Here is a 26,121-nt window from a genome sequence, read left to right as displayed (position 1 = left end):
TTTTGTTGGCGATGGCTTCCACTTTCTCATAGGGTCAAACAGGGAAGGACAGTAGCTCATGTCTTACAGCACTGCAGTGGGACAGAGAGCATGCAGCCGAGGCCTGGCCCTTAGGCCTGTGGATTAGAAAACGTGCGTGAGTTTTCTCCCTCTACAAGCTTGATCCACAGTGGGAGCTCCCTTTATAGTCCTCTCTCAAGGACCAGATTCCCAGACATGAGCAGAAGTGCTGGAAACCTGAAGGGCTATTGGCATCTGTGCTTTGTATATTTTGGAAGACTTTAATTCACCACTTCCAGCTACTTCTTTGGAAATGTAGACAAAGAAGAAAAGAATGCTCTATAATTATTGGTGGCAAACATTGCAGATAGTGCTTTGGGGACTAGCAGAGCATTGTTAGTCTTCACAGTTAAGTTTACTCATTGCTCTGTGACTTGAGTTGACCTGGGAACCAGATTGGAATTCTTGTGACTGCCAATGAGATGTCAGAAGGGCAGCGCTAGTCATGGCTGTGTAGCTCTAAAATGAGCAAATACATAATTTTGGTGCCATTATTTTATTTTGATATTGTTCATTTCCCCCGTTTCTTATTTTTATGGTCAATTTAAGATTTTACTTTCCCTATGGTATTTGTACACTCTGTAGCACATAGGGGCAGTCTGACTGCCTCTGTGTAGCACATTAAATCATGCAGACGATGTCAAATTCCAGCTTTCTGTAGGAAATTCAGTTATGAGAAGTTAAGGAAAGACCCATTGATGGACCCTGGTAGTCACTGCTTTCCATGGATGAGTGACTTATGTTTTCATGGCACCCACTGATATGATACTGTCAAAAATAGTTTTAGAAATGTATTCAACTGATGTCTTTTTTCGTTTTGTTGCTTCCATATAGTTGTATAAACTTTGGAGACTGGGAGAACAAATAAAAGTTATTTAAGTTAGCTTTAAATGGAAATATAACTATCTAAAAATGTTACTTACTCTTACAAAATCTGGCGGTTTTATTTTTTGTTATCATTTTTTGAGAGGTTATCATTCCCACCAGTTCTTCCCAGCCATACAGGAAACCTAAGAACCCAGGCGCGAGGGCAGCCTCATAGAATGAGTGAGTGTGCTGTTGCTAGCAGCTCAGCAGCGTTCCCATCTCTTTTGGAGTAGTTGCTGTCATGCATAGGAAGCCTCAGTTATTTTTATGGTTTATTCTCAGATGTTCATGTGCATCTGTTTATATGTAAACACTAGGAAATGGTGTAGAGTTACATTTTTAGTTTGCCTTGTTTTCAGTCAAATATTCATCAAGTGTCTATGGCTTCAGCATCTTATTTTGATTTAAAAAATACTATTTGGAGTCTTCTGTATAAGTATTGTGAACTAAAATGGAATGTTTACCTAACAGCTTCTCCAAGCCCCTTGAGTAATTTTAATTGAAAAAAAAAAGATAAGTTTGTGATGTTAACACTTCGTGGAAACCTGGATTAGCCCTATCAGCAGTGGGGGTCAGCACTGCTGCTGTGCTGAGCGAGACTTGAGCGGTGGCCAAAATACATGTGCAGTGTCTTTTCTGGCAGGTGTTTTTTTGACTAGTGAATATGAAACATTTTAATTTTATTTTCAGTGGAAAAGGGAGACAGTCTTATTTAAAACCATTGCCACTAGCTCTAGCTGTTGGTTACTTCAGCGTTCTTAGAACTTCTTTCTTCTAAATACCAGGCAGGTGAAGCATGAGTAGGAAGAGACAGGAGCAGCTCTTCAGCGCAGGCGGTCAGATGGCTGCAGGCGTTAGTGCTGGGTTCCTGTAGCGTGCGTCTCCTGCCTTTCTGTCTCTACTTCTTATTAACTCTGCTGTCTGTGTCTTCCAGTTCCTGTCAAGTGCTGTTGTGAATTGTGTTTTGTTTGTAGTTTTCTTTTTTTTTTTTTTTTCCTACTATTTTGCACCTAAAACTGATCAACTAATTTGCTGTTTTGAACTCAGCCTTTGTCGGAATTATGGGTAACACAAGATCTTACAAACTGCTAGACTGGAATAGTTTCAATTCAGGTATTTTAATGATCATTCAGTATTACATATGCTGACAGAAATTATGGCAGCTCAGTGAGATTTTAGAGACGTTCTAGATTAAATAGATCAATTCAGTTACATGGATGCATTCTATAATAGTTATGCCGCAACTTGTAATTTGCATAGAAATGCAAGCATGAAAATGTATGAGCTAAAATGAATCAAAACTGTACCATAAACTATGAATGACTTTGCTTATGTGACTACCTTTCAGAATATAATTAAATTCTATTTATGCATTTGGCTAGTGTTTTCATACCTGGTAAGTGATACAGGCATTAGCTTTATCATTAAGCAGCATTTGTTAACTTGATAAACCTTAAAGCATGTTTAAAATGCTTGGTCAGGCTTAATAGAATATATTTACTGTCTTATAAATCACCAGGAAATGTGACTCAGCATTTTCATTTATAATGTTATAAATATTCCAAAATTTCATAGCAGGGCAGATTTTTTTTTTTCAGGAAGATTAACAATATGTATAAGCTTTCCTCCTTCACATGAGATTGATTCCAATTTTTCCTATAAGTAATTTGAATACAGTCTGTAGCCATTAAAAAGAAACAAACCAAGAACACTTTACAGCTGACGATGTGTTTTAGTAATGCCAATTATTTTTTGATAAAAGCATATTTTTACTAATATAAATATTTAAAATTACTTTTGGATTTAAGCTTTCCAACTATTTTAACTAAACACCAAAGCTGATAATTTAAGGATATTTTTTCAGGTCTTGTATCAATGTATCTTATAATGAAGGAAAAGCACCAAAGGGCTCAGCATTTTAGGTAATGCTTTCCTTGTATGCATGAGTTAGAGGGGAAAGCCCTGTTGACTATGAGGCAAGTCATGTTCATGCTCTGGCTTCGTGAGCCTGTGCAAATGGAGAATGATCTCAATTCCCGAGGAAGTTGCCACAATTTTCTAGACAGGGTTTTATCATTATGCTGACACTCATCAAAATGAAAATGATTGTTTATTGATTGATTTTTTTTAAAGTGAAAAATGAAATATGCCCTATTAGATTTGTTTTATAAAGTAAGAATATATTCCAATACATGATTAGCTTTCTTAGTGCAATTAGAAAATTAGGTTGTGCATAAAAATGGTTGATCACTAATATCTTAAGGACATGAAGCCTTGTCAAATCAGCCACTTTCAGGGTATTACAGTTGTTGGTCAGATGACAGAAAAGGTTTATAAAAGGAAAGGGCAGAAGTTAAATATCCTAGACACATGGCACTGCCCCAGGCAAGCGGAGACAGACATGGTTGAGGAAGCAGTATATCTTGCCATCACTGAAAGTCAAGTCAGATGGGAGTGTGTGAAAGAGAAGTGGGTCTGGAGCTGCGTGCGGGACGGCTAGGGAGGAGGGGTGAGAGTCTGGTGGCAGGCTGAGCTGTGTAAGTGTTCCAGACCCAATCTAAGCTCTGAAGTGAGACTGTTTTCAGAAGAATGAACCAAACAAGTTATAGAACAGTTAAGGAGAATCAAGGTGACGCTTTCAGTTTAATGTATTCATAGTGCCATCCTGTGACCAAAATAAGGCTGGTGTTGATATTAGTTTAGGAAAAAAAACCTTGATAATTCTGAAGAAAATATGATATGTTTGGCAAGTATATTCAAATAATTTTTTTATATCCTTGTGGTTGGAATATTTTGTCATTGCTGCCCCATAATGGCAAACTGTGAGGAGCTGACCACCCTTAGGGCTGAAGGGATGACTTAGTAGTTAGGAGCATTGGCTGCTCTTCCACAGGACCATGCTCAAGTCCCAGCACCCACAGGGCACCTCACAGCTGACCCTAACTCTGAGTCCAGGGGATCCAGTGCCACCTTCTGGCCCTGACAGGCACTGCATGCACATGATGTAGCCATAAATACCAGCAAACATCCATACATAAAAGTTAAAAAAACAAAAAACCTAAACAAAGAATTGGCCCTCATTACTGAGAAAAATAATTGTTGACATTATTTCTAAAATTGCTCGTTCTTTATTTCTTGAATTCTTTGACTCTTTGACACCATGAATAATGTGAGACCTCAGTCAATCTGATAATGGTCACCCAATAACAAGGAAAAAAAACCTGAATGGGAAACACTTGCTACTACACTTCTGTATTTCAGACATTTTGCTGAATGAGAAATATGCCATGCAGCATTGCCAGCTCTGTGCTGCATAGTGACTTTTCAGTCAGTGATGAATCATGCATCGTGGTTGTTGCCTATCAGATCACATTGCCTTGGGATTGGCTGCCTTACATGTGTCACTGCATGCCATGATGTTCTTGCAGTGAACACTGCCAGTGTGGCATTTCTCAGAACACGCATCTCTGTCACTGAGTGAGGCATGACTGAACTGGAATTCATTTTGTGCTCTACAGTTTGTTAGGCAGTGGAGGACACAGATTGCCAATCACTTTGTACTTGTAGACGATAGAAAAGTACTGTGTTATTGTGTTGTATGGTGTACAGTGTAGAAGCAGGCATGGGGGCTGTGCTGTTTCTTCAGCTCATGTTTGGAAGCTATATATCCGATTTTCATAGGTTTCTAGTTCTTTTAGTGAGATACTTAACCCCATATGAATGCATTCTGTGTGCTGTTGTTCTACACTTCCAGCATTTGTGAGTCAGTCTGAGCCAGTGCTCCTCTGATGGCCCGATAGTCACTTCATGAACTACAGATGGTCCTCTGGCCTAGCCCTCCTGCCCTTTGTCTTTGTCTTAGCCATCTTGTCTCACGTTAACTACAGTGATGGGGCGCTCTTATCCACTAGGAAGAAGTGAGCCCTTCTCATGAATCTGATCATTTACTGCGATTTTTACCTTTCATTTTCTCATGTTTCTGTTTTGCAGACAGAATTTGAGAAAAGTGGGTGGATGTTAATAGCTTGAAAGGAGGCTGAGCTATCACTGCTCTTTATATTACACCCAGGCCTGCAAGCAGATCAGTGATGAGATAGTGACAGCATGGCTTGGCTCTTCCTGGCAGACGCTGCCGCCTCTCCACAGACCTGGGGACAAGCTAGAGAGGCTTGAGCATTTGCTACATGCCAGACCATATCTAAATGCTTTATAACAGCCCGTCATTTGAGTCTCAAGAGGTCTTTGAGGGCGACTCCAGTCTTGTTCTGTGGGTGAGCAAAATGAAACAGGAGTTTCCTTAAGGGTATCAGTAGAACACAGCAGAGCCACAGTGACAGCATAAGTGACCTGGCTTTGGGACCTACACTCTTAACTGTGGATGAACGTGAATTTGCCAGTGAACATGGCAGGCCTGTCAGCTGCTTGTCAGCTCTCAGGCAAGGGGATGGGGTGATTTTTGATTTGACATTATGTCGAGAATTAGGAAAAACAAATTAGTTAAAAGTAGATTGCTGGTTTTGGTTTTGAGATTTTTGTTTTGAAGTTTTAAGAATACTTTTAGATGAATCTTGAATTTTAAGGACATAAACCTATTATTTTCTTAAATCATAGTAGTCTTGAGTTATAAGGCACGCTTTAGTGGTTTGAAATTAGAAAATGCTGCATTTTCTTAATCACAGTTATGTTTCTTTTAGAAAGCTCATTTTTTTGGAGCAAAAATTCAGGTAAAACCTTGAAAAATAAGTTTATTACTTTACTAAATATTCAATTGTAAGAAAATGTGAACAGATGGGTGGTGGCCACAGACACTTTTAATCCCAGCCCTTGGGAGGTAGAGGCAGGTGGATCTCTGAATTCAAGGCCAGCCTGGTCTACAGAGTGACATCCCGGACGGCCAGGGCTGTGTAGAAAGACCTACTCTAAACAACAACAAAACAAAAGAGAAAACATGACTCAACTGATGTGTGAGGAAATAACGTCTGAATTTATTCATTCTATTTTGTTTGTTAGCTTGTTCTTGTTCTGTTTTAGCAACCCTTTAGCACACTCTCGAGTCTTTCACCGAATGTTTTTGGCATGCTTATGTGAGTTCAGCCCTGCGTGAGCACCAGGGACACAGTTAAGCTAGGTGGGCATCCTGTTAGTCATAACGTGCTGTGGGAGATGTTGATGGTCAGGTGAGAATTAAGGTGTATGTAGATAGTTTTTGGTTCTCAACTGTAGTTGGTTTTCAGGAAGTGGTGAGGCCAAGAAGTCCTAGCAGCGACGTGTGTGGCGTGCTTGCTGTATGTACCAGTAATCTAGATAAGGAGTGTGTAGTTCTGTGATGCGCACACAGTGGGGTCTCAGTTAGGCTGCATTCGAGTCTGACTTATAAAAGGAGCAGCATTCAGTTAGATGCAGAATGGCCTGTAAATTGCTGTACCAACATCTAGGCTTTGATGTTCTCTGTGGCCCTCCATATAGCAGACATATCACGTACAGTGAGCATCTTTTTCTCAGTCTCGTTCTAATCCCCACCCAGTTAGAGGCTGTGTACTCTGTACTGAACCTGAACTGTTCAATTTCTGTTACTCCAGGGGAAGTCACTTAACAATGTTTGGGAATGTAACTTCCCTGTGTCCCTCGGCAGCTAGATTACCATATCCAAAGCTTTTCTTGATCCAGCCTTTATCTCTTCTTGTTCATTTTAAGTTACGTTGAACTGGATGTGATGGCTCATGCTCATAGTCATGGTGCCCTCAAACTGAGGCAGGAGCATTGTGAATCTGAGGCTAGTTTGGGCTGCATGCTGAGCCCTGTTTCAGCAAAAAACAGAAAATTATGTTGAATAGCTATAAATAGAACTGATTTTCAACACTCTGGGTAGGCAGGCATGTCTTAGTTACAAATGTGTAATTGCCTAAAATCACTAAAGGGTTCAGTTTAGTAGAGGCATTTGTGTTGAGTTCATCATGCCTTCCTTCCTGAGATACACATTGGCACTGAAGAACTCTCTAGTAGTTCCACCCACACTTCTGACACAAAAAGATGGCAAGATATCAAGCTGTGACCATGCTCTAGAAAAGTGGACTCTACGCCAGCCACAGGGTAGCATTCCTAAGGCCAGCAGTGTGCTCAATATAGCGCTCAGGGCATTTCAGCTGCTAACAGGAGACATACAGAGATTTGTGTAGCCTATAGAAAGCTTGACCCACAGGGGGAAAAAAGCCTTAAAACAGTGTAAAGCATAATTTGTACAATAATTAAAATTTATTTTTTCTAATTTTTAATTAGATATAATTGTATAGATGATAAGAACATGCTATTAAATGTGGAGATCATTTTCTTACTCTTGTGGAATGCTTGTTAAATGAGTTCACATCTCAGCTGTATTTTCCTAAAATGACTAATAGTAACCCTGTGCTACATGGATAATTGCCATACATTTTAAAGCCAAACTGTTTTGCTTTTTATAAAAGTATAATAGAGCTTCAAATTTATGCTTTCGTACAGTAAAAAAAAAAAAAGTTTCAGTAGTGTGTTTGCTATTAAAATTTAGTTTTTAAATCTTAAAAGAGTTTGTCAGGGATTAAATGATGTCATATAGGTGATTTTTTTTTATTGATAATAAGACCATATTAATTTACAAATGCTTTTTGAGTCTGGCTCACCATTGGCACAATTGTAGTGTAGGCTTTGAAGATAAATAGAAGCTTTCTTAAAACTAAATAAACTGGTTAGTCTAAATTTTTCTGTAGGTCAATAACCTTCATCCCTTGCTCTTGCTTACAGTGTAGAGGCTATGGTTGCCAGGGTGACCACTGATGAAGTACTCCTCCTGTACGCTTGCCTTGCTCTCACCTAGAGTCTAGGGCCATTCCTTTCTGTGACCATTTCAGTGAGCTGCCATAGTTTTCAGTCTGTGCCGTCACCTGACCCAAGCATGCGCCAACACATCACCGTTCCTGGCTCCCGTCTGCCAAATCTGCTTTGCAAACCCTTTGTTTCTCAGCTTTTGCTTTATCCAAATCAAGTTTAACATTTTCCAGAGTGTGGACAACACGCCATTTGCTTCCTTGGCACCCATGTCATGTAACTAGCTTTTTACACTCGTCAGTATTTCGCTAAGTCCAGTACTGGCATCTCATGCGCTTGCGTGGCTGTGTCAAATGAAGGCTGCTTGTGAGCTTGCCTGAGGGGTATGGATGCTGCACTTGCACTCAGTCAGCTCGCTCTCGCTCTCGCTCTCTTTAAGGTTTAATCAGCCACTTATTCTTCCATGGCTTTGGTTTAACTATCTGTTTTTTATGTTATATCAAGGTAAGTCTGATGTGGAGTAACTGTATTCTGTGTGGTTGCCCACACTTCAGGGGAGTTAACACTTCTCCATTTGAATGTGCGGGGCATTTCTGAATATACACATCCCAAGCTTGATAAGTAGCTCCCTCCATCTCCATATTACTTTTACATGGTGTTGTGGATTGCTGCCTATAACACCCATTTTTAAAAACAGGGTATCTACCATGTGTTTCTTGTGGTACAGATAAGGTGAGTCTATGGTGAGAAAACTTTTAACATGGCATGATATGATTGCCTTTGAAAATATTTTAAACTTCCAGAGCAATTCAGAGTAAATAGCAAATTCCACAAGTAAGTTTAAGAAAAAGTTAGACTTATTTGGTGCAGTGTTCTAGTTAAACAATTATTTTCTAAATTGAAAGTTATTTCTATTTGTGGGACTTACTTTCTTAGAACTTTATATTGTTTGATAAATGAGAATACTACACAGGTAATAGCCTGATCTCTGCTATAATTTCCTTTTGGAAAAGGATGAGGTTACATGGATGTTTCAATTGGTACACAAGCATGCATGTCCAGACAGGCGTCGTTGCTCATGCTTGTAATCCTAGCACTGGGGAGGCTAAGACAGCCTGATCTGCATAGTGGGTTTGGCTCCAGTTGAGCAAGACCCTATCTCAATCAAAGAAAATAATAAAAAGGCATGTGTATCTTATTAGCAGAGGTGACTATGTGCTCTGAAGTGTATGTGTGCTCTTAATGTGTACATTTCAGCGAGGAATGTGAGAAGTTTGTAAGGGGCTGTAGATGCAAATCACCATTTGAATGTTTCTGTATTTCTCAGTTCACAGTATGGGATGTAGCCTTTTCTGTTCACTTTCTTCTTTACTTTATCTTGTTCTTTCATCTTTCCTCAGTTTCAAGTCTGCTTCTTTCTTTTCCTCTGAAGGAAGGTTTTTTAGGGTAGCTCTGTCTCAAACCCCAGACTTACCCACCAGCTGGCTGACATTTACCTCATTTCTCCCCTTGCCAGCTCCTCTTTGCAGAGGAGACAGTCACCACAGGAATGTGAGCTCTAACAAGCTTCTTAGCCTTTCTTAACTTTCTCTCTTCACTACTTTCCTAGTGAGTATGCTTCTACTTCATTTATTTTCAAAAGCTATGGTAAGAATTTGATGTAACTGCTGTGTCTTAGAAAGTGGTATTTGCTTGGTTTTCTGTACTAGTGGTACCTTTTGTGTGGCGAATGTACAGTAAGAGCTTATCATTGACTCTAGAGGTAAGCCCTCAGAGTTCTCCCACACAGGCATGGGCCACAAAAAGAAGCAAGAACCGGACCACTCTTGGCTTTAACACCTTTGCCCATGAAGAGTGAGTGTCACTTGCAGTGGCTGCTCACTTGTTAAGTGCAGGTGGCTAAGAAGTGTGAAGCTGCCCCTCACAAGGGAGTTAGCGTTTCCCATGACAGGATACAGTTCAGCAATGCTGAGCATTATTATTGCCACCACTGAGAGGGGCCCAGTGCCAGGACATGCTAGCTGTACCACTTAGCTCATCGCTAGTCCCTAAACAGTCTTGTTATGGTTGAAACAGGAACCCCAGTTTGTTGACCAGGCTAGGTTTAAACTCATGGGCTATGCTTCCCAAGTAGCCAGGACTGTAGGCATGAGTTACCATGCCCATAAGCCATGTATGGAGTTTATAATTGTGTGTTTAAATTTGCCCTTCTATATTAACAAATTATCTGTGGTAACCCTTTAAAATGTATTTTTCAGCCCCTCCTATGTTTTTTTTTTTTCCTTTTTTAGATTTACCAATCCTTTTATGCCCTGTTATTTTGCCCTAGGACTTAGATCTTTATAAAAGAATGGTAAACAAAGTTTTTTTGGATACCATTTATAAATAGTGACAAATCTTTACCTTGAGAAGAACTCTAGAATGTAGTGGATTATAAAAGTAGGTGACAGAATACAAAACCAGAATTTAAATCAAATTTATGGATAGACCACATAAGGTCTTCACTCAGTGAGATGAGACACAGCATGTCGTCCTCTCAGCTTAGAATCTGAGCACAGTGTGGTGGCACATGCCTGTGACCCTAGCATTCAGAATTGGAGGCAGAAGGATCAGGTCAAAGTCATCCTCAGCTACACAGTGGGCGTGAGTCTAGACTGAGATCCTATATGAGTTCCTGTCCTCCAAACCAATCAAACAGACAGACAGACAGACAACATTGGAGTCTGGGAAGTCAAGGTCTCCATTTAAAGTTACAGTTACTAAAACAGGGTGCCCTGCATTGTCCCTTGAAGCGCTGAAGCTAGTAGAGCAGAGTGGTCTGTCCTAGCAACCAGGTTTCAGAGCTAGATCTTGATTCTTATATGAAATCAACACTTTAAAAAATGGGAAACATAAAGTGTGGAGCTATCCTTCACCTCCCAGAGTCAGGTGTACTACAAACGTTGCCTACTAATGTATAGCATGCTGTTGGGTCGTGAACTGACTTAAACTTTATTTTTCAGATGAACCAGAAACTCGTGATGCATGGTGGGCAGAAATCAGACAAGAAATAAAGTCACATGCTAAAGCCTTAGGCTGCCATGCTGTAGTGGGCTACAGCGAGTCAACCAGCATCTGGTAAACGAACACTTGGATTTCTTGACACTTCTGGTTTGGCTTGTGTGAGCTGGGAGAAATGCAATACAAATCTAAGAAGAGGGGTACAGTGGGAACCCAAGACATGGCCTTGAGAGTATCAGATCAAGTTCAAGATGCCTCCTCACCTGACCTTTGTAAACTTGAGAGCCTCGGTTTATCTGCTGACATGATGATGATGCAGACCACTATGGGCTTTGAGGGTTATAGCAGTATGTGATAATAACTGGCACACCCAGTTATTAGTTCTTGGTCTGCAGCACTTCAGCTGCTGGCTATGGGGACCCTGCCAGTGGGACATTTGGAGAGAGCTCTAGGTGTTTTGTAAACGAATTGTAAGTAGCTCTAAAGTTTGTCTTCAGCCATCCTTAATCCCAACACTTGGCAGGCAGAAGTCTCTCTGAGTTCAAGGCCAGCCTGGCCAACCTAGTGAATTCCAGGCCAGCCACGAGCTACCTCGACCCTGTATTAAAAAGCAAAGTCATCCTGCTTCCTCCATTTAGAAGTTGGGATGGTACTTTTCCTCACTAACAAAATATCCCTACCCAACCCTGCTAAGTTAGGGAGAGGCTTCCACAGGCTGTTTCTCTTCCTCCTAACTTTCATCTGAGCTGGCTCTCCTGTGTGCCCACCTCCAGTCATCCCTCTGCCCATGCCCCTCGTCTACTGTCTTCCTCCTAGCCACTGGAGTCAGGCTTTCTTGTTCTTAAGCCCTCTTTGGAGTATATTTTGGACTTGCTAATCCATTGAAACCATTTTTAAAATTTGAAACTGAAATTTTACTCTCAGAATACAACCTGATGTTTTCCCGCCAATACAAGTAGCTCCTTCATGCCGGTTTTGGCCCTATTATCTTAGGCCACCTACGCTTTTCCATTGTTTTTGTTATGCTGTCTTCCTTGAACCCTATCGTCATGCCCTTCTAGAATGCTGGCAGTTGCTGTACTTTCAAAGCCCTTTGACCCTGTGCTGTCTTATGTCTCCCCTTGGTGTCACACGGTTCCTACTACCAGATCCTCTGCTCATGTGGGGCCATCACTGCCCGAGAGTTGTCATTGTGCAGTAAACATGAGGACTATAAGCTTAACTGTTTGAGGCCACATGTTACTCCTTTGAACCATTCGAGCACCACAGAATAGATGCCTTTTTAGATTTACCTTTTGTGTTTTATGTGTAGGAATGTTCTGCATGCATGTAAACCACAAGTGTGCCTTTTGGATGTCCTGGAACTGGGCTTATGGGTGGCTGTGAGCCACCAGTTGAGTGCTGGGAATCAAAACTGGGTCCTCTGCAAGAGCAATGTCTCTGGAGCCCCCGTAGTAACTTTTCTTCTCGTGTTAACTACCAGTTTAGTGATAACTGCTCTGTCTTCTTTCCTGGTAGGTAGGTAGTCCTGCCTTGTGAATGGGTTTAGTTCCATATGCTTTTATGTCTGAAAGTTTTGGTGTTTAAGACATGATTCTTGCCATGAAATATACATCCTGTTGAAGTGTGACATGTCGAGCTGTTCCAGGATGCTTCAGGATCGCAGAGGACCAGAAGTCTGAAATAGGATGGGAATGCTAGTGAAAATGGAGTGTGAGTGGACCGCTGTCAGAAGTGTCAGTGATGACTGATGCGTGAGCTGAGGCATGGGGGGTGGAGGCCTGGGTGGGAGCTGCAGAGTTCGTGTACGTGTGAGAGTGCTGGAGGGCAGGCTCAGGGAGGCTGAAGGAGGCGGGCGGTGAGCTTAAAGCTGGATCAGCGGCACCAGGACCTCCAAGTCCATCGAATTTACTTCACAGTTTGGATTCATGTGCCAGAAACGACTGCTCTCAAAATACCTTTGCATTTGAGTCTCATGTTTACTAATTTTTTCCTGTTCCAACCCCTCCTTCCTACTGTTCTTGATGGGATTCTTTGAAGCACACCACTGTGCTGAACTCTGGTTCCCAGGTGCTCACAGCCCGTCTGCCTTGAAGCCTGGCGCCCCGTGCTCAGGTGTCACATGGCTGCTCTTGCTCTTTGGCTCCATTTACTCCTTAGTTCCCCCTTCGTGTTCCTAGTCTGCTCTCTGTCTCATTGGCTGTGGGTGATGCTGCCCAGCAGTAACATCGACTGCCAGCTGGTTTTGCTTTCAAGACAGGCAATTTGAAATGAAAAATTAAGTGAATTCCTTTTTAAAATCAGACTCAGATATGCAGATATGAAGGATGCTTTTTAAGTTTCCTGTAGTATATTTTGGGTACTGCTTTAGATACTTTTGTAACTCTAATTCAGGTTAAGCTGTAGCACTATAGATTCCTTACATAGTTGTATTTTTACAACAATTTTAATAAAGCTTTTATAGATATTTAGAGTAATAGTTTGGTAGCTTGTTACTGGATTTGCAGTTTAAATTTTTTAATATTTCAGGAAGCTATGGATGTTAATTTATTTTGGGCACTTTTAGGTTGTAGCAGCTCTTGCCCTCATCAGGTGGTCCGTACTTTGCTTATTTCCTGCTAGGTGTAGGGTCCTTGGATACTAACTTTTAGGGTGGTCTGACCTGGACTCAGTTCGTCACTCTTGATATTTAGTGTTTCCCGAAGGCTTACAGTTGGGAATTTTAACCTGTGGCTTTTTGTCTTCTCTTTTCTAGTGAAGAAGTCTGTATTTTATCGGCATCTGGCACGGCGGCTGTACTGAACCCTCGGTTTCTGCAAGAAGGCACCGTGGAGGGCTGTTTGGAACAGAGGTTGTTATGGCTTGCTTTCCTAAATAGAGAAGGGAGAGACTGACTTTTTAAAACCTCAGAGCTCAGGTCGTTTTCTGTGTAACTGACAGTGGGATAGTGGCCCCGCAGTGCTTGCTGGTTTCTTCTTGGCCAGCCTGTACTGGTAGATGTGCGGGGCTGTCTTATACACCACTGTCTCTGCTGTCTTGAAGAAGCCCCTTGTGTGACTGACTGCAGAAGAATCAAGTACATTTTTTTTTTTGGCTTTCTCATGAAATGGACCTGCTTTGTTTACTTTTCTTCTTTTTGTCTCATCCCCACAACACAATTTATTCTCATCAATTCTTCTTTCACAATCACGATCAAAGCACTCACTATATTGTGTTAAACTGCTTAAAAGCTTTATGAAAAAAAGACTTCAAGGCATGTGAAGTGGAAAATAAAATGTTAGATATATATAAATATATTAGGATATATTAGCTTAATATTGGCATCTGCTGTGATAAAAACAACTAAAGTAGATAAATTAAGGAGGGAAGTATAAAAGTGCTCTGTGCTCTACCTAAGTGTAACTCTGCAAGAGGCTATGCTATGGAATGATGTGCCAGTGTGGGTGATGAGGACCTTGGCTATTTTATTCTTTTGAGAATATTCAAATGGATATTAGCCATTCATTATTCTAGAGCCTTCAAAACAGGGGCATTGTTGAGGAATTGGACTATACTGTTGGGTGCATAGTGTGTTACACCTAGGCTGAGAGTGAAGCAGAACCTGTGCTTGTTGGGCAGGCTACAGACAGCCACGCCTGAGGGATACCCCAGTCAGCCTGCATTCTTGAGGAAGGTAGAAGGTCACCAGTGGTTGAATTTAGAAATCTGTTTGTGTTAGGCAAGCGCTTTGCCATGGAACTACATTCCCGGGATCTTAAGAGACTAATATAATACATTTTCCAAAGCTGCTGGGTATTTGTTTTATAAATTCTAATAACACTTTAGAGCATTGTTTAGTGTGTGTGCATGTGTGTGTGTAGGAGAGTTGTGGATGCACACATGCCATAACATGTGGGTGGTAGTCAGAGGACAACTTGTCACAGTGATCTCTTTCCTTTCAGTGTGTGGGTTCCAGGGATCAGACATAGGTGACCAGACTCTGTGGTAAACCACCTTTCTACACTGAATACTTGTGCCAGGTCCCTCACGTCATGGCATTAGCAGTGCTTACTAGAGATAACTTGGAGAATGTTGGAGAGTAGAAAGAAAATTGATTCCCTGAGTCTTAGTGTTTAGAGAAAGTTCTTTCTGTGTTGCTTGTGTGTTCATGGGTTGTACTGCACTGATCTTGTGCCTCATGCTGTTGCCGCACACCCAACTCTGTGCAGAGTGCTTAGTTAAAGATGGCTCCACCTAGTCTCCCTCCTGAGTCCCCACAGGAGGTCAGCTTCCTTCTGATGGAGTGTCTGAGCAAGCTGCTCTGTGTCCAGCCTGACTCAGCAGGGAGGGACTTGTATTTGCATCTGTCACAGGGACAGGGAGGGCAGAATTAGCTATGGTTTTCTTAATCTTCAGAACAAACCAACCAACCCGAAAGACATTTCTAAGTAGTCATTGCAGGTTTATAGAAGAGGCTCTGATAGTTCAGGTAACCGGTGTTGACTCACTGCTGATCGTGGTGCTCATTGTAGGTTTGTTTGTAATATGTATGTCATATGAAGTAGTTCTTTTGGCCTCTCAGGAATGTTAAGCTATTAGAAATAAGGAATCTTAGTGTATACCTTTTTCTAACTTACTTTTCTTTCCTTTTTAAATACTTTTTTTTTTTTTTTTGGTTAAAACCCCCAATTTCTTATTTTTGATTCTGGGGTGATTTCACACATGCATTTGGTGTGTGTTGCTCACTTTTGCCCTTCATTATCACCCTCGCTTCACCTCTCATCCCCACCGAGATTGTTTCCCCTAGTGGGTTCCCCGTCTGCTTTCGGTCTCCTTTGGGGACCCACTGAATTTAATTAAAGTTGCTTCTGTGAAGCAGGGGTGGAAGTTACTTACTGGAGCATGGGCAGCATACCGGATGGCCACCCCACTGAGGAAAATGATCCCCCTCTCTCGGAGGCCATTAGCTGTCAGCACTGCAGTCGCCTCCCGAGGAGGGGGCGGGGCTCCATGAGCTCCTCCCTCAGGCGCTATAGGATGTTAGTGCTCTTTACTTTGTGCAGATCTTGTGTCGGAAACCACAGCAGCTGTGTGTTCCTGGGTGTGTGATCATGTCATCTACAGATGACAGTGTTTTATAACATGTCTCATCCTCCTGTGTTGCTCGACCGTGGTGGGGTTGATATGGATGTTTCACTTAGGGCTCAGCACTCAATGTTGGGTCACTTAATTCTCAGCACTTTGACCACACATGAGTCTCTCCAGATAGAAACTTCTCTGACCACGGCTAAGAGTAGCATTAGTCTACGGATATAAATGCCAGTGTTTAGAAGGCAGTTTGACCATGTCTACTCAGAAATGACTGTAGTAGTTTCCTCAGTTGGGCTTATGACCTCCCTGGCCAGGGACTCCTGACCAGTTTACATACTAGGTATGAGTTCTCCCCGTGGAATCAGCCTGTAGTCCAATCAGTAAGCAGCAGGTTACTCACAGTAGGCAGACCACTATTGCATCAGTGGGCATGACTTCCTGACAGTTTGCTGTTGCAGATCACAGGGTCTTGTTACTGGGTAACACTTTCTCTGCAGAAGCCTGCCCCTCACTTAGCACTTGTGAGCTGCTTGCAGGTTAGTTCTAGCAGGTGTCTGTGTGTCCTGAAACCGAAGCATTCATTCATCTTACCATTCAGTTCCCACAGGCAACCAAGAGTTGTTTGTTTATTTGTTTGTTTGGGTTTTTGTGTGTTTATGTTTGTATTTACTAACTGTTAGGAAAATATTACCTTTGCTGTCTATCCGTCTGTTTTTATGATATTTAGCTCCCAAATGTTTGTGTTAGACGTCATCTCTGTCACGTCATGGCATGTGATCAAGCAGAATTAGTATAACATGACTTTTTTTCCTTAGAAGAGTAGTAATGGCTCCAGTTTCATGGTTGCTAGGAATTTATTAGTTACAGTGGTATTCCTACTGCTCTGGTATAAGTTGTATGGGTTTATACACAGACACTCTGTATGTAACTTATATTGCTTAAATGTTATAAGTATTTTAGAATTGCCCTATGACTCTTGTTTGCTATTTTTCTTTTTTTGTTTCTTTTCTTTTCTTTTCTTTCTTTTTTTTTTTTTTTTTTTTTCTTTCTTTTTTTGGTGAGGGTGACTATGTATTGGACCCTGAGTAGAGAGCCTTATTTTTAAAAATCTATTTATATAGGATTGAAGAAAATTTGCCTGTGGGCTGCGGATTCTGCCATATACCATATGATGAACTGAACATGCCATTTCCAGCTCATCTCACGTATTGCTGTCACTGCAGGAAACAAAAAGTCCCTGATGTTCTCTTTACAACTATAGATCTGCCCGCAGATGCAGTGGTTGTTGGAAAAGGCTGTCTTATTCAGGCAAGGTATGTTTGTGAAAACTGTATTTGCTGTCCCTGAAATACCATGAGGTGCAGAGTCAAGCTTGTTGTATAATATCTATTAATTCTTACACGTCTGATCCTGGACCAACTCAGCAATTCCATATGAACCTTGTATTTATCCCCTGTACGGCTGACAGAAAAAAAAAAAAACACTCAAGTGTTTCAGTTCTATTGTATAGGTGTTTATTACATGTAAGAGTTGATTTGCCTACTGGCTTGGAGTATGGCTAAATATCAACTGCTTTAGAAACTGATATATTCTGGAACTGGGTGATTTTTTTCTTTCTTTTTTTTCTTTTTTTTTTTTTTTTCCTCTTTTGAAGAACAGTGTTCCATAACATTTCTTTTGCACAAAACTCAGCTGTTTGTTAGAATAGGCCATCCTGAAGAATAGGCCGCAGACAGCTCCAAGTGTCTAGGCCACCAGCAACTGCCAGGCTTCCTTGTCCCTTGGGTGTTTCTGTCTTCACCTGGAAACTTCAGAAGTAATGACATCATCAGTTCTTTTCTCCTTGAGACTCCTTTGATTTCACAGTGTCCACTGAATCTTTTTTTTTTTTTTTAATTATTTACTTTTATTTTACATGCATTAGTGTTTTGCCTGATGTTTGTCTGTATGAGAGTGCCGGGTCTGCTGGAACTAGAGTTATAGGCTGCCATGTGGGTGGTAGGAATTGAACCCAGGTCCTCTGGAGGGACAGCTGGTGGTCTCTACTACTGAGCCCCCTCTCCAGCCTCTGACTCTTCAGGCTGTTGACTCATGCTCATGGGAGCCAGGGGTTTCGGCCCTGTGAGTCCCATATTTATAAATCTAGTGCAAAACATTCTCCTGAGTTTACACCCATTATACAAACCACTGCTGTTTATGTTATTTCCGTTGAGCTGATGGTCCCCCACTTCCTGTTCATGACCCCCACTTCCTGTTAATGCCCTCCACTTCCTGTGACAGTCCCCATTTTCTGGACAGCCTCCCAGTTCCTGCTCTTCTTCCTCACTTCCTGCTCATGTCCCCCACTTCCTGCCAATGTCCATTTTAGGAATCGTTGCTATTGTCCTCTTTTACACATCAGATTAATTCCAGACTTGTATTGAGTTTTGTTCTGAAATATATTTCTATTCTGTTTAGTGTTTTCTTCTGTCTTTTGCTTCCATTTTGGAATACCTCCCTGTCCCCCAGAGAATATATTCTTTAGTATTTCTTAATATGTTAGTGATGAATATTTGGCGGGGGCAGGGTCTGGAAATGTATTTATTTTTATGTTGAAAACAATTTCATCTGTAGGTGGTTTTGTGAGCACAGTAGAGACAGCTTTTACCCCTGCCTTCTGGCTGTCATTGCTGCTGTGTGAGCGGTGTGTTGATCTGACTATGTTCCCTTTGAAGGCTTTCTGTTGCATAATAGGTGCTCAATTAATTTGTGTTCTTAGCTAACATTTCTCTCTGCTACTCATCCTGTATCACAACCTAAGATTAAGAAAAAATTACTTGTGTGGTATTTTGCTTACATGTATGTGTACACACCGCGGTCATACCTGGTGCCTTACAGAGGCCAGAAAGGGGCATTAGATCCCTTAGAACTGGAGTTAGAGATGGTTGTGAGCTCCTATGTGGGTGCTCGGACTTGACTTCTGGTTCTCTGGAAGAACAGCCAGTGTTCGTAACTGCTGAGTCACCTCTAGCCCTGGAACTTAAGATGTTTAATTGTGTAGTGATTCTGATCAATTAATTAGGTTCTAGAGAGAGAGAGTTTCTAGAGTGTGTGTGTGTGTGTGTGTGTGCGTGCGCACGTGCACGCGGGAGTGTGTGTGTGTTTTGTTTTGCTTTTTGAGATAGGGTTTCCTCTTTGTAGCCTTGGCTATCCTGGACTTGTTTTGTAGACCAGGCTGGCCTCAAACCCACCAGAGATCTGCCTGCCTCTGCCTCCCTGAATATTGGGGTTAAAGGTGTGTGCCACTGTGCCAGGCTGAATTGGGCATTTTTAATGTCTACGTAACTGAGCTACAACTTCCAGTAAAGACATACCCAGTGGCAGAAATATCAAAGCAATAGTTTTTGTGTAACAAATCTACTTGAGACGAGTGTGTTTCCAAACATGTTTTTAGGGAGTCTTAATAGTGCTGGAGCTCACACCCAGGACCTCAAGCACCCTAAAAAGAACTACTGCACTGAACCAGTTCCCCATCTGGGCATTTCTCAGGAAGGTACCAAGAACTGACAGAATTACTCTCCTTTGTAGGTTATGTCGCTTAAAAAAGAAAGCGCAGGCAGAAGCCAATGCCACAGCTGTCAGTAATCTCCTGCCGTTCATGGAGTATGAAGTACACACCCAACTGATGAACAAGCTCAAACTCAAAGGGATGAACGCTTTGTTTGGACTAAGAATTCAGATCACAGTGGGTGAAAACATGTTGATGGGCTTAGCGGTGAGTTGAGAGGCTGTTGCCTGTCTTTCACCAGCTCTGTAGCTGGAGACTCTGTGGTGTGGGTTTCATAGGGTTACATACCTGGGGTATGAGGCAGGATCAGGAGACAAGGGCTAATGGCTACACAGCAAGACCCTGTCTCAAAAGAATAAGTAAACAAAAGTAGAAGACTTAGTTAAAGAAGCAGACGTCAAACCTTTAACAATTGGGCCTGTTTTAAGATTTGGCTCTGGCAATTGGCCAGTTCCAAGGGATCAGTGTAAAAATTATTACTTCTAGTTCATTGAGTGGAAGCCACTGACCTGAGCTTTATTATTATTCATATATTGGACTATTGACAATTGCAGGATTTTCATCTGTGTGTTGCAGCTTTCAAATTGTATTTCTTGTGCCATCTTTTCATGACAGGTAGATACATTTAAGTTATAAAATCTATGGGCATTCTACTCCTTTTTTCTATATAAATTTATAGTTAAAATACAGAATTATTTCCTATTTTCTTTCCTTTTTTTATTAGACCAAGTATGTAAGTTTTATTTATGATTTTAGGTTTTGAGACAGGGCAGGGTTCTTGGTAATAAACACATCCTGGCCTCCTGAGTACTGGATTTGTAGGAATACACCACCATTCTCAGCTGCACATTTCTGTATGTGGTAGATAATTACGTGATTGTGTTGCATTGGGTAGTTCATGGCATTGGTGTAACTAAGGCCTGCCTTGGGTAATGCTTTCATGCTCCCTAGTGACACCATTTGCAGCCAACTGCCATTTTCCATGCCACTGCCCTGTGTGCTTTGAAGTCTCATGGTCTGAAGGCTAGCCTCTGTGTGAGCTGACAGGGCAGTCTCTGTTAGGTGTCACTTAAGAGGAGAGGATGGTGCTGCCACAGGCCAACATTCCAAAGTGACAGGGCCTTATGCGCTGTCATTGATTTAAAACCCAGGCCTGTCTGGTTCTGCAGCACACAGGTGTTGTGGGTCATCAGTCAGTGACTGTAGCCAGGTATTGACATGAGGAGCTAAGCTATGGCTGTGCTGATTGAGTTCTTGAAGAGCACTGTCAAGGGCCAGTTTCAGCTGATGTGCAGACATCATTGTAGAATATCAAAAAGTTGACAGTTGATGGATTTCATATCAAATATACAAGCATTCAAAATTGAAAGAACTGCCTCTCCCTTTAATGCTTCTTCCCCCCTTATTATTGCTTCATATTTATTTGTGGGTGTGCACGCGTCATGCTGCACATACTGGGTTCACAGGTTGGGACCAAAGGGCAACCTGAGGACGTCTCTTCTCTCCTTCCACCCTGTGGGTTACATGCATAGAACTCAGGTCGTCAAACGTTGCAGAGGGTGCCTTTACTCGCCATCTTACCAGCCCTGTTTTTGGTTTTTTGAGATAGGGTTTCATGCAGCCCAGGCTGGTCTTGAACTTGCTGTGTAGCTGAGGCTGGTCCTAAATCCCTGATCCTCTTGGCTCTACCTTTTAAGAGCCGGGATTGCAGGCATGTGCTGCCACAACCACCTTTATGCTTAGATTTCTTTCCATCTTGCTCTGCTTGTGGTAGCTTAAATACACATGCACACACGTAGACTTTATTTGCTCTATTGTTTCCATAATTTTCCAATACTGATCGTGTATAGTGATTGCTGTAGAAGGAGAAGTTGTCATGATGTCAAGTAATTGTTTGTGTTGCTGGCTTTGGAGTGAGGAGGGGGATGAGCCGTGTGGAGGAGGCTGCTCAGGGTTCTTCTTGCCATGTCCTGTCCCTCCTGACTGTAGCTGTGCTTCTCTAGGCAGCCTGCAACTCACGGGTGGGAAAGCTGTTGCAGTAGCATTTTTCTTTTTGCTAAGGTATATTTGATTTCAAGTGATTTTTATGTACTTATTTTAGATTTTGAGACATGGTCTCCTACTGTAGCCTAGACTGTCCTGGAGCTCACGGTGGATGTCACATTCTCCTGCCCAAATTGCTCAGAGTTCAACTTTTCTTTTTCTTCCTGTCTAGGAAGTACACATTCCTAGACAGGGAACTTGAAGCCATGCTTTGATGTTGTGTTTGATTGTGTCCCTGTTGCTTTCACAAGTCGGCCACAGGGGTCTACTTAGCAGCCTTACCAACGCCTGGCGGGATCCAGATTGCTGGGAAGACCCCTAATGATGGCTCCTATGAGCAGCACATCTCCCACATGCAGAAGAAAATAAATGACACGATTGCCAAAAACAAAGAGCTGTATGAAATCAACCCTCCGGTAAGTGAATGACCCTACCCAGGGAATGCACCAGTTATTGGTCAGGTGTAGTTCATTTAGAGGACATCTCCCCCTCCTGTCTGTTTAAGTGTCTTTTCTTGGGCGAGGCCTCCTCTGACATCCAGGCTACAGAGGGCAGCTCTCCTTTCAGATTTCACTTGTCACTTCCTCATTTGTTTCCTGTGACATGCATGTGCATGTGTCTATGTGTGTGTGTACTTGTGTGCAGGTTCTCAAACTCAAAGATTTTAAACTTTTTTCTCTTGCCCATTGTGACTTGTAGAGCAAAGCTCCATTGTAGCTGTGTTTCTTGTCCTAGAAAGGTCTCCCTGTAATGAGAGCCTCTCAGTACAGACTTGTCAGGTGTAAGTTGTTTTAAGTGCTGGCTTCAGCTGGGTAGTGACTTACATCTGTAATCCCAGCAGGTGGGCAGCTGCGGCAACTCACTGCTGTGAGGTTGAGGCCAGCCTGGGCTACAGAGTGAGATCTTTCTTGAGAAAGAAAGGAAACAGAGCCTCTTTGTAAACAGATTTCTTATGGTGAACTTGCAGTCCTGAGAATGTTTCAGTGACTGCTCCTTTCAAGGTGCTCAGCAGCCACAGTCAAGCGTACTGAGCTGGCAGGTGCCTTACACACTGCTTCTGCACCACAGACACCTTTAGCTGGAGTCTGAGTTAAGAGAAACACGCCATAGTTACAACGATTTGTTTCCTGAGTTGAAAATGTAATCTTTTGAATGTTATGAGATAAGTAAATTTTTCATTAAAATTGCTTCCCGTTACTTATTATTTAGTGTCAGTTGCTTTGTGTTTCTGTTGGACAACAACTTGAGCCTTAAAAAAAAAAACAATGAAATGCTGCTGTGTTACTATATTAATATCTGAAAAATAGCCAAGCCTAGCTTGCCACCTTTCTCTAGAACCCTCAAGGCTTGCGGGAAGCCAGAGCTGGCTAAAGGCTGTCTGCAGTGTGCTGTTGCCAGGGAACCACACCCCTTTCCAACCACCTCCCCCTCCCAGCTGCTTTTATGGGTGGCTTTTTTTCCTGGCTATCTGAGCTTTCTTCCGACCTATGTTTGAGTTTCTGTCCAAGCTTGGATTATGTTCCTAATGGGATGGGCACCATTTGTAAAATTAAGTTGTGATTTGGGGGCCTGTTTCTAGTCGCCTGTTCTAGCTCCAAAATAATGCGACAGAGACCTGTAGATTTATTCAGTCAGCTTTAAGGCTCTGGAGCTGGGCAGATAGCCATCTATCCTAACCCTCTGTGCCAGTCTGCCCACTTCCCAGGCATGCCCCCAATTACCTGCCACAGTGGTCCTGCCTGGACGCTCCTGCTCCATCAGGTCAATCCTCATGGCCACACCCTTCCTCTGCCTCTCCCTCCTTCTTCTTTTCTTTCCTGTGGCCCCTACCTGAGACTCCCAAGACTGAATGCAGAACCCCTGCCTCCTTGTCTTCTCTGGCCTAGCTTTAGGGTGCTTAGCTTCTATATTTACCAATCAGAGATTTTGGGGAGCATTCTTTACACAGCATTGATCAGTGATCGTGGCAGTGCTCATGTCCTGACTGCAACCAGATCTCGGGGCACAGAAATCAGCATCTGAATACACAATGAATGCACCAGAACACCCCCACCACTTTTATAGATAAAAAAAGAACATCTGTGTCTTCTATGACCCTAAAGATTAAACTTAAGTATGGAGTTCACTGAATGTTTCTTATGGATGTTCCCCCCCCCCCCGGAAGCTGCCTATTAATATAAAACTTTAAAAGCAAACTGAAGAATTGAGTCTTCGTAATTACATTTCTTTCAGGAGGTATCTGAAGAGATGATAGGCTCACCCATCCCAGAACCTAGACAGCGCTCAAGACTTTTAAGATCACAATCAGAAAGTTCTGATGAAGTTACAGAGCTAGACCTTTCACATGGGAAAAAGGACGCTTTTGTTTTAGAGGTAATATTGCATTGCATTTTTTAATAATTAAAAAATAAGATGCCAGGAGACAGATGTTATGTGGAGTTTGTTGTATGAGCATGTGGGGAGAAGGAAAGGGGGAGGGTACCCCAGAGAGATGGGGGAAAGAGAGGGAAAAAGAGAGCCAGTGGTTAGGAGAGAGAACGGTAGGTGGGCCTGTCCTTTTATACTGCCCTGGGTAGGGCCATGCCCCGTACCAGGTAGGCAATGACATCACAGGTAGGCAGACTGGGGCAAAATCCTAACATTCCTTCCTTTTCCTATAATTTAAAAAAAAGAGGACGTTGGATTGTTTTTCATATAAGGTAAGTTAAAGTATATACATGTAGGTAAGGAGGAAAGGAGAGAGAGAGAGAAAAAAAAGCCAATAATAACAAAATGTCCAGATTATATAGTGAAGGGGAAGGAAAAGCTCTTTGCTGAAAGTTCAGGGTAGAGGGCAAGATATGTCAGCCATGTCCTGCAGCAGATAGGGACCGAGGGCTGAGAAGATAAATATTTTATAATTGGGTTCTAAACTGATGTGGCACTTTGTTCTGAGTTATAAGTATCAGGGAAGTTGTAGAAATCACACAGACTTGAAGGTAGCAGCACTGGTAGCTGGTGCTGTAATGTAAATAGTTCTGAAGCCACCTGGCTTGAAATAAATTATAAAGTGAGAGTTGAGCAACCATCATCAAAACCCTAAAATCTGAATTGCCCAGAAATTCCAAACTTGAGGCTGGGGCTGTAGCTCATTTGGTAAAGTGCTAGCCTAGCGTTCATGATGCCTGTGCACAACCCTCCGCTCCATGAAGACTGGATGCACATGTTGCCTTCACCTGGGACCCTGGTGCTCCAGAGGAAGTGCTCTCTGTATAGTGGGACACTAAAGTGTCACTCAGGAGAGACAAGCAGCTGAGTGAGATCAGAGGTGGTTTTGTTTTTGAACCTTTATTCATTTTTAATGCATTTTGTATGCATCTTCAGGTTGTCCCTGAGGACAGGGAGAGCCAGATACCCAGTACTAGAATTATAGGCTTTGTTACGAGCCACGCAGCATGGGTGCTGAGAACAAAAGCTGGATTCTCTGCAAGAATAATGTGTGCTCTTGACTGCTGAGCCATCCTCCTGCCTCCTGAGATGAGTTTTTATTTTCAGAAACCCAAAGTGGAGCCATTTACCATTGCTCTGCAGTGTGAGATGGGGGGAAATGAGAGACAGTGGAGAAGCAGATGGTTCAGGGAAGTCCTTGGCTCTGAGCTGTGAAATTACCATGGCCAGCGGGAACATCGCTGCCTCCTGGAGCTTGGCAAAATGGGGTTGTTAGGACTCTACTTCAGATATAGGAAAAGAGAGTTTCAAGGTGGGCCCTGAAAGTGTCTTACACGCTCCAGGTGGCTCAGCCTCACCTGAGCTTTGACCCAGAGGAGAACTGCTGTGCCAGGCACTAGGATCCTGCTGGCCAGAGGCACACAAGCAAAAGGACTTCCAGTGCAGCCAGACAATGAGGGCAGGGGAAAGAGGTGGGGAATGCTTGCCATCTGCTTGTGTGGTGTTTAGGGAATTGTTGCTTGGGGTGTGACCATTGACTAGGCAGCTAAACTGAAGAGCAGGTAAGCATGGCTGTGGGACGTTGTGATGTAAGAACACTGGTTTTATTTAGGCTTGCTTATATTTTATAGAGAACATTTTTATAAGCATTTTGAAAACTGCATAAAAATAACCTCAGTATACTTTAATGTATAAAAGGGTTCACTTAGAAGTATTTGAAGTTGTTACTGTGGGGAAATTTGCTGATGCTAGAATTTTTGTTTGATGTTACATTTTATTTTTTGTTTATATGCGTGTGTCTCTGTGTGTATGAGCATATGTGTGCGGGTGTCTGCAGAGGCAGGAAGAGGATGTCTTAGTTACTTTTCTATTACTGTAAGAGACACCATGACCAAGGTAACTTCTAGAAGAAAAGAGTTTATTGAGGCTTACAAGTTCCAGGGGTAAGAGCCCATGCCCATCATGGTCGGAAACATGGCAGTAGGCAGGCAGATGTGGTGATGGGGCAGTGGCTGAGAGCTTTCATCCTTACCTGCAAGGAGCAGGCAGAGAGAGAGCTACTCCAAATGACTCACCTCCTCCAAGGCTGTACCCCTTAATCCTTCCCAAACAGCTCCATCATCTGCAGACCAGGTATTCAGGTACATGAGCCTATGGAGGGTGTTCTCATTCAAGCCACCACAGAGGGCATTAGAATCATCGGGGCTGGACTTTCAGGCTGTTGTAAGTGTCCCTGTTTGAGCTCTGGAAATGGAACTCTGGTTCTCGGAAGAACAGCAAGCGCTCTCAACTCGGAGACATCTCTCCAG

General features: G+C 42.4%; 1 protein-coding gene across 21 annotated transcripts in view; it reads left to right on the top strand.

Moving 5' to 3' along the window:
* Positions 1-26,121, top strand: part of C2cd5 (C2 calcium dependent domain containing 5) — an 83,483-nt gene that overhangs the window by 38,976 nt on the left and 18,386 nt on the right. For 11 of the 21 annotated variants that reach the window (XM_051155568.1, XM_051155567.1, XM_051155557.1 and 8 more), the window contains 6 exons: positions 10,728-10,842; positions 13,481-13,576; positions 16,917-17,108; positions 19,363-19,549; positions 21,637-21,801; positions 23,618-23,758. In XM_051155568.1, coding sequence (XP_051011525.1) covers positions 10,728-10,842; positions 13,481-13,576; positions 16,917-17,108; positions 19,363-19,549; positions 21,637-21,801; positions 23,618-23,758 — 896 coding nt within the window. Of the gene's footprint in view, positions 1-1,974; positions 2,041-10,727; positions 10,843-13,480; positions 13,577-16,916; positions 17,109-19,362; positions 19,550-21,636; positions 21,802-23,617; positions 23,759-26,121 lie in introns of all 21 variants that reach the window. The other 10 variants (XM_051155561.1, XM_051155549.1, XM_051155548.1 and 7 more) reach the window with 2 other exon arrangements.

Source organism: Acomys russatus, chromosome 13 (assembly GCF_903995435.1).
Source record: "Acomys russatus chromosome 13, mAcoRus1.1, whole genome shotgun sequence".
NCBI classification, from domain to species: domain Eukaryota; kingdom Metazoa; phylum Chordata; class Mammalia; order Rodentia; family Muridae; genus Acomys; species Acomys russatus.
This window is presented reverse-complemented; position numbering and strand designations above follow the sequence as displayed.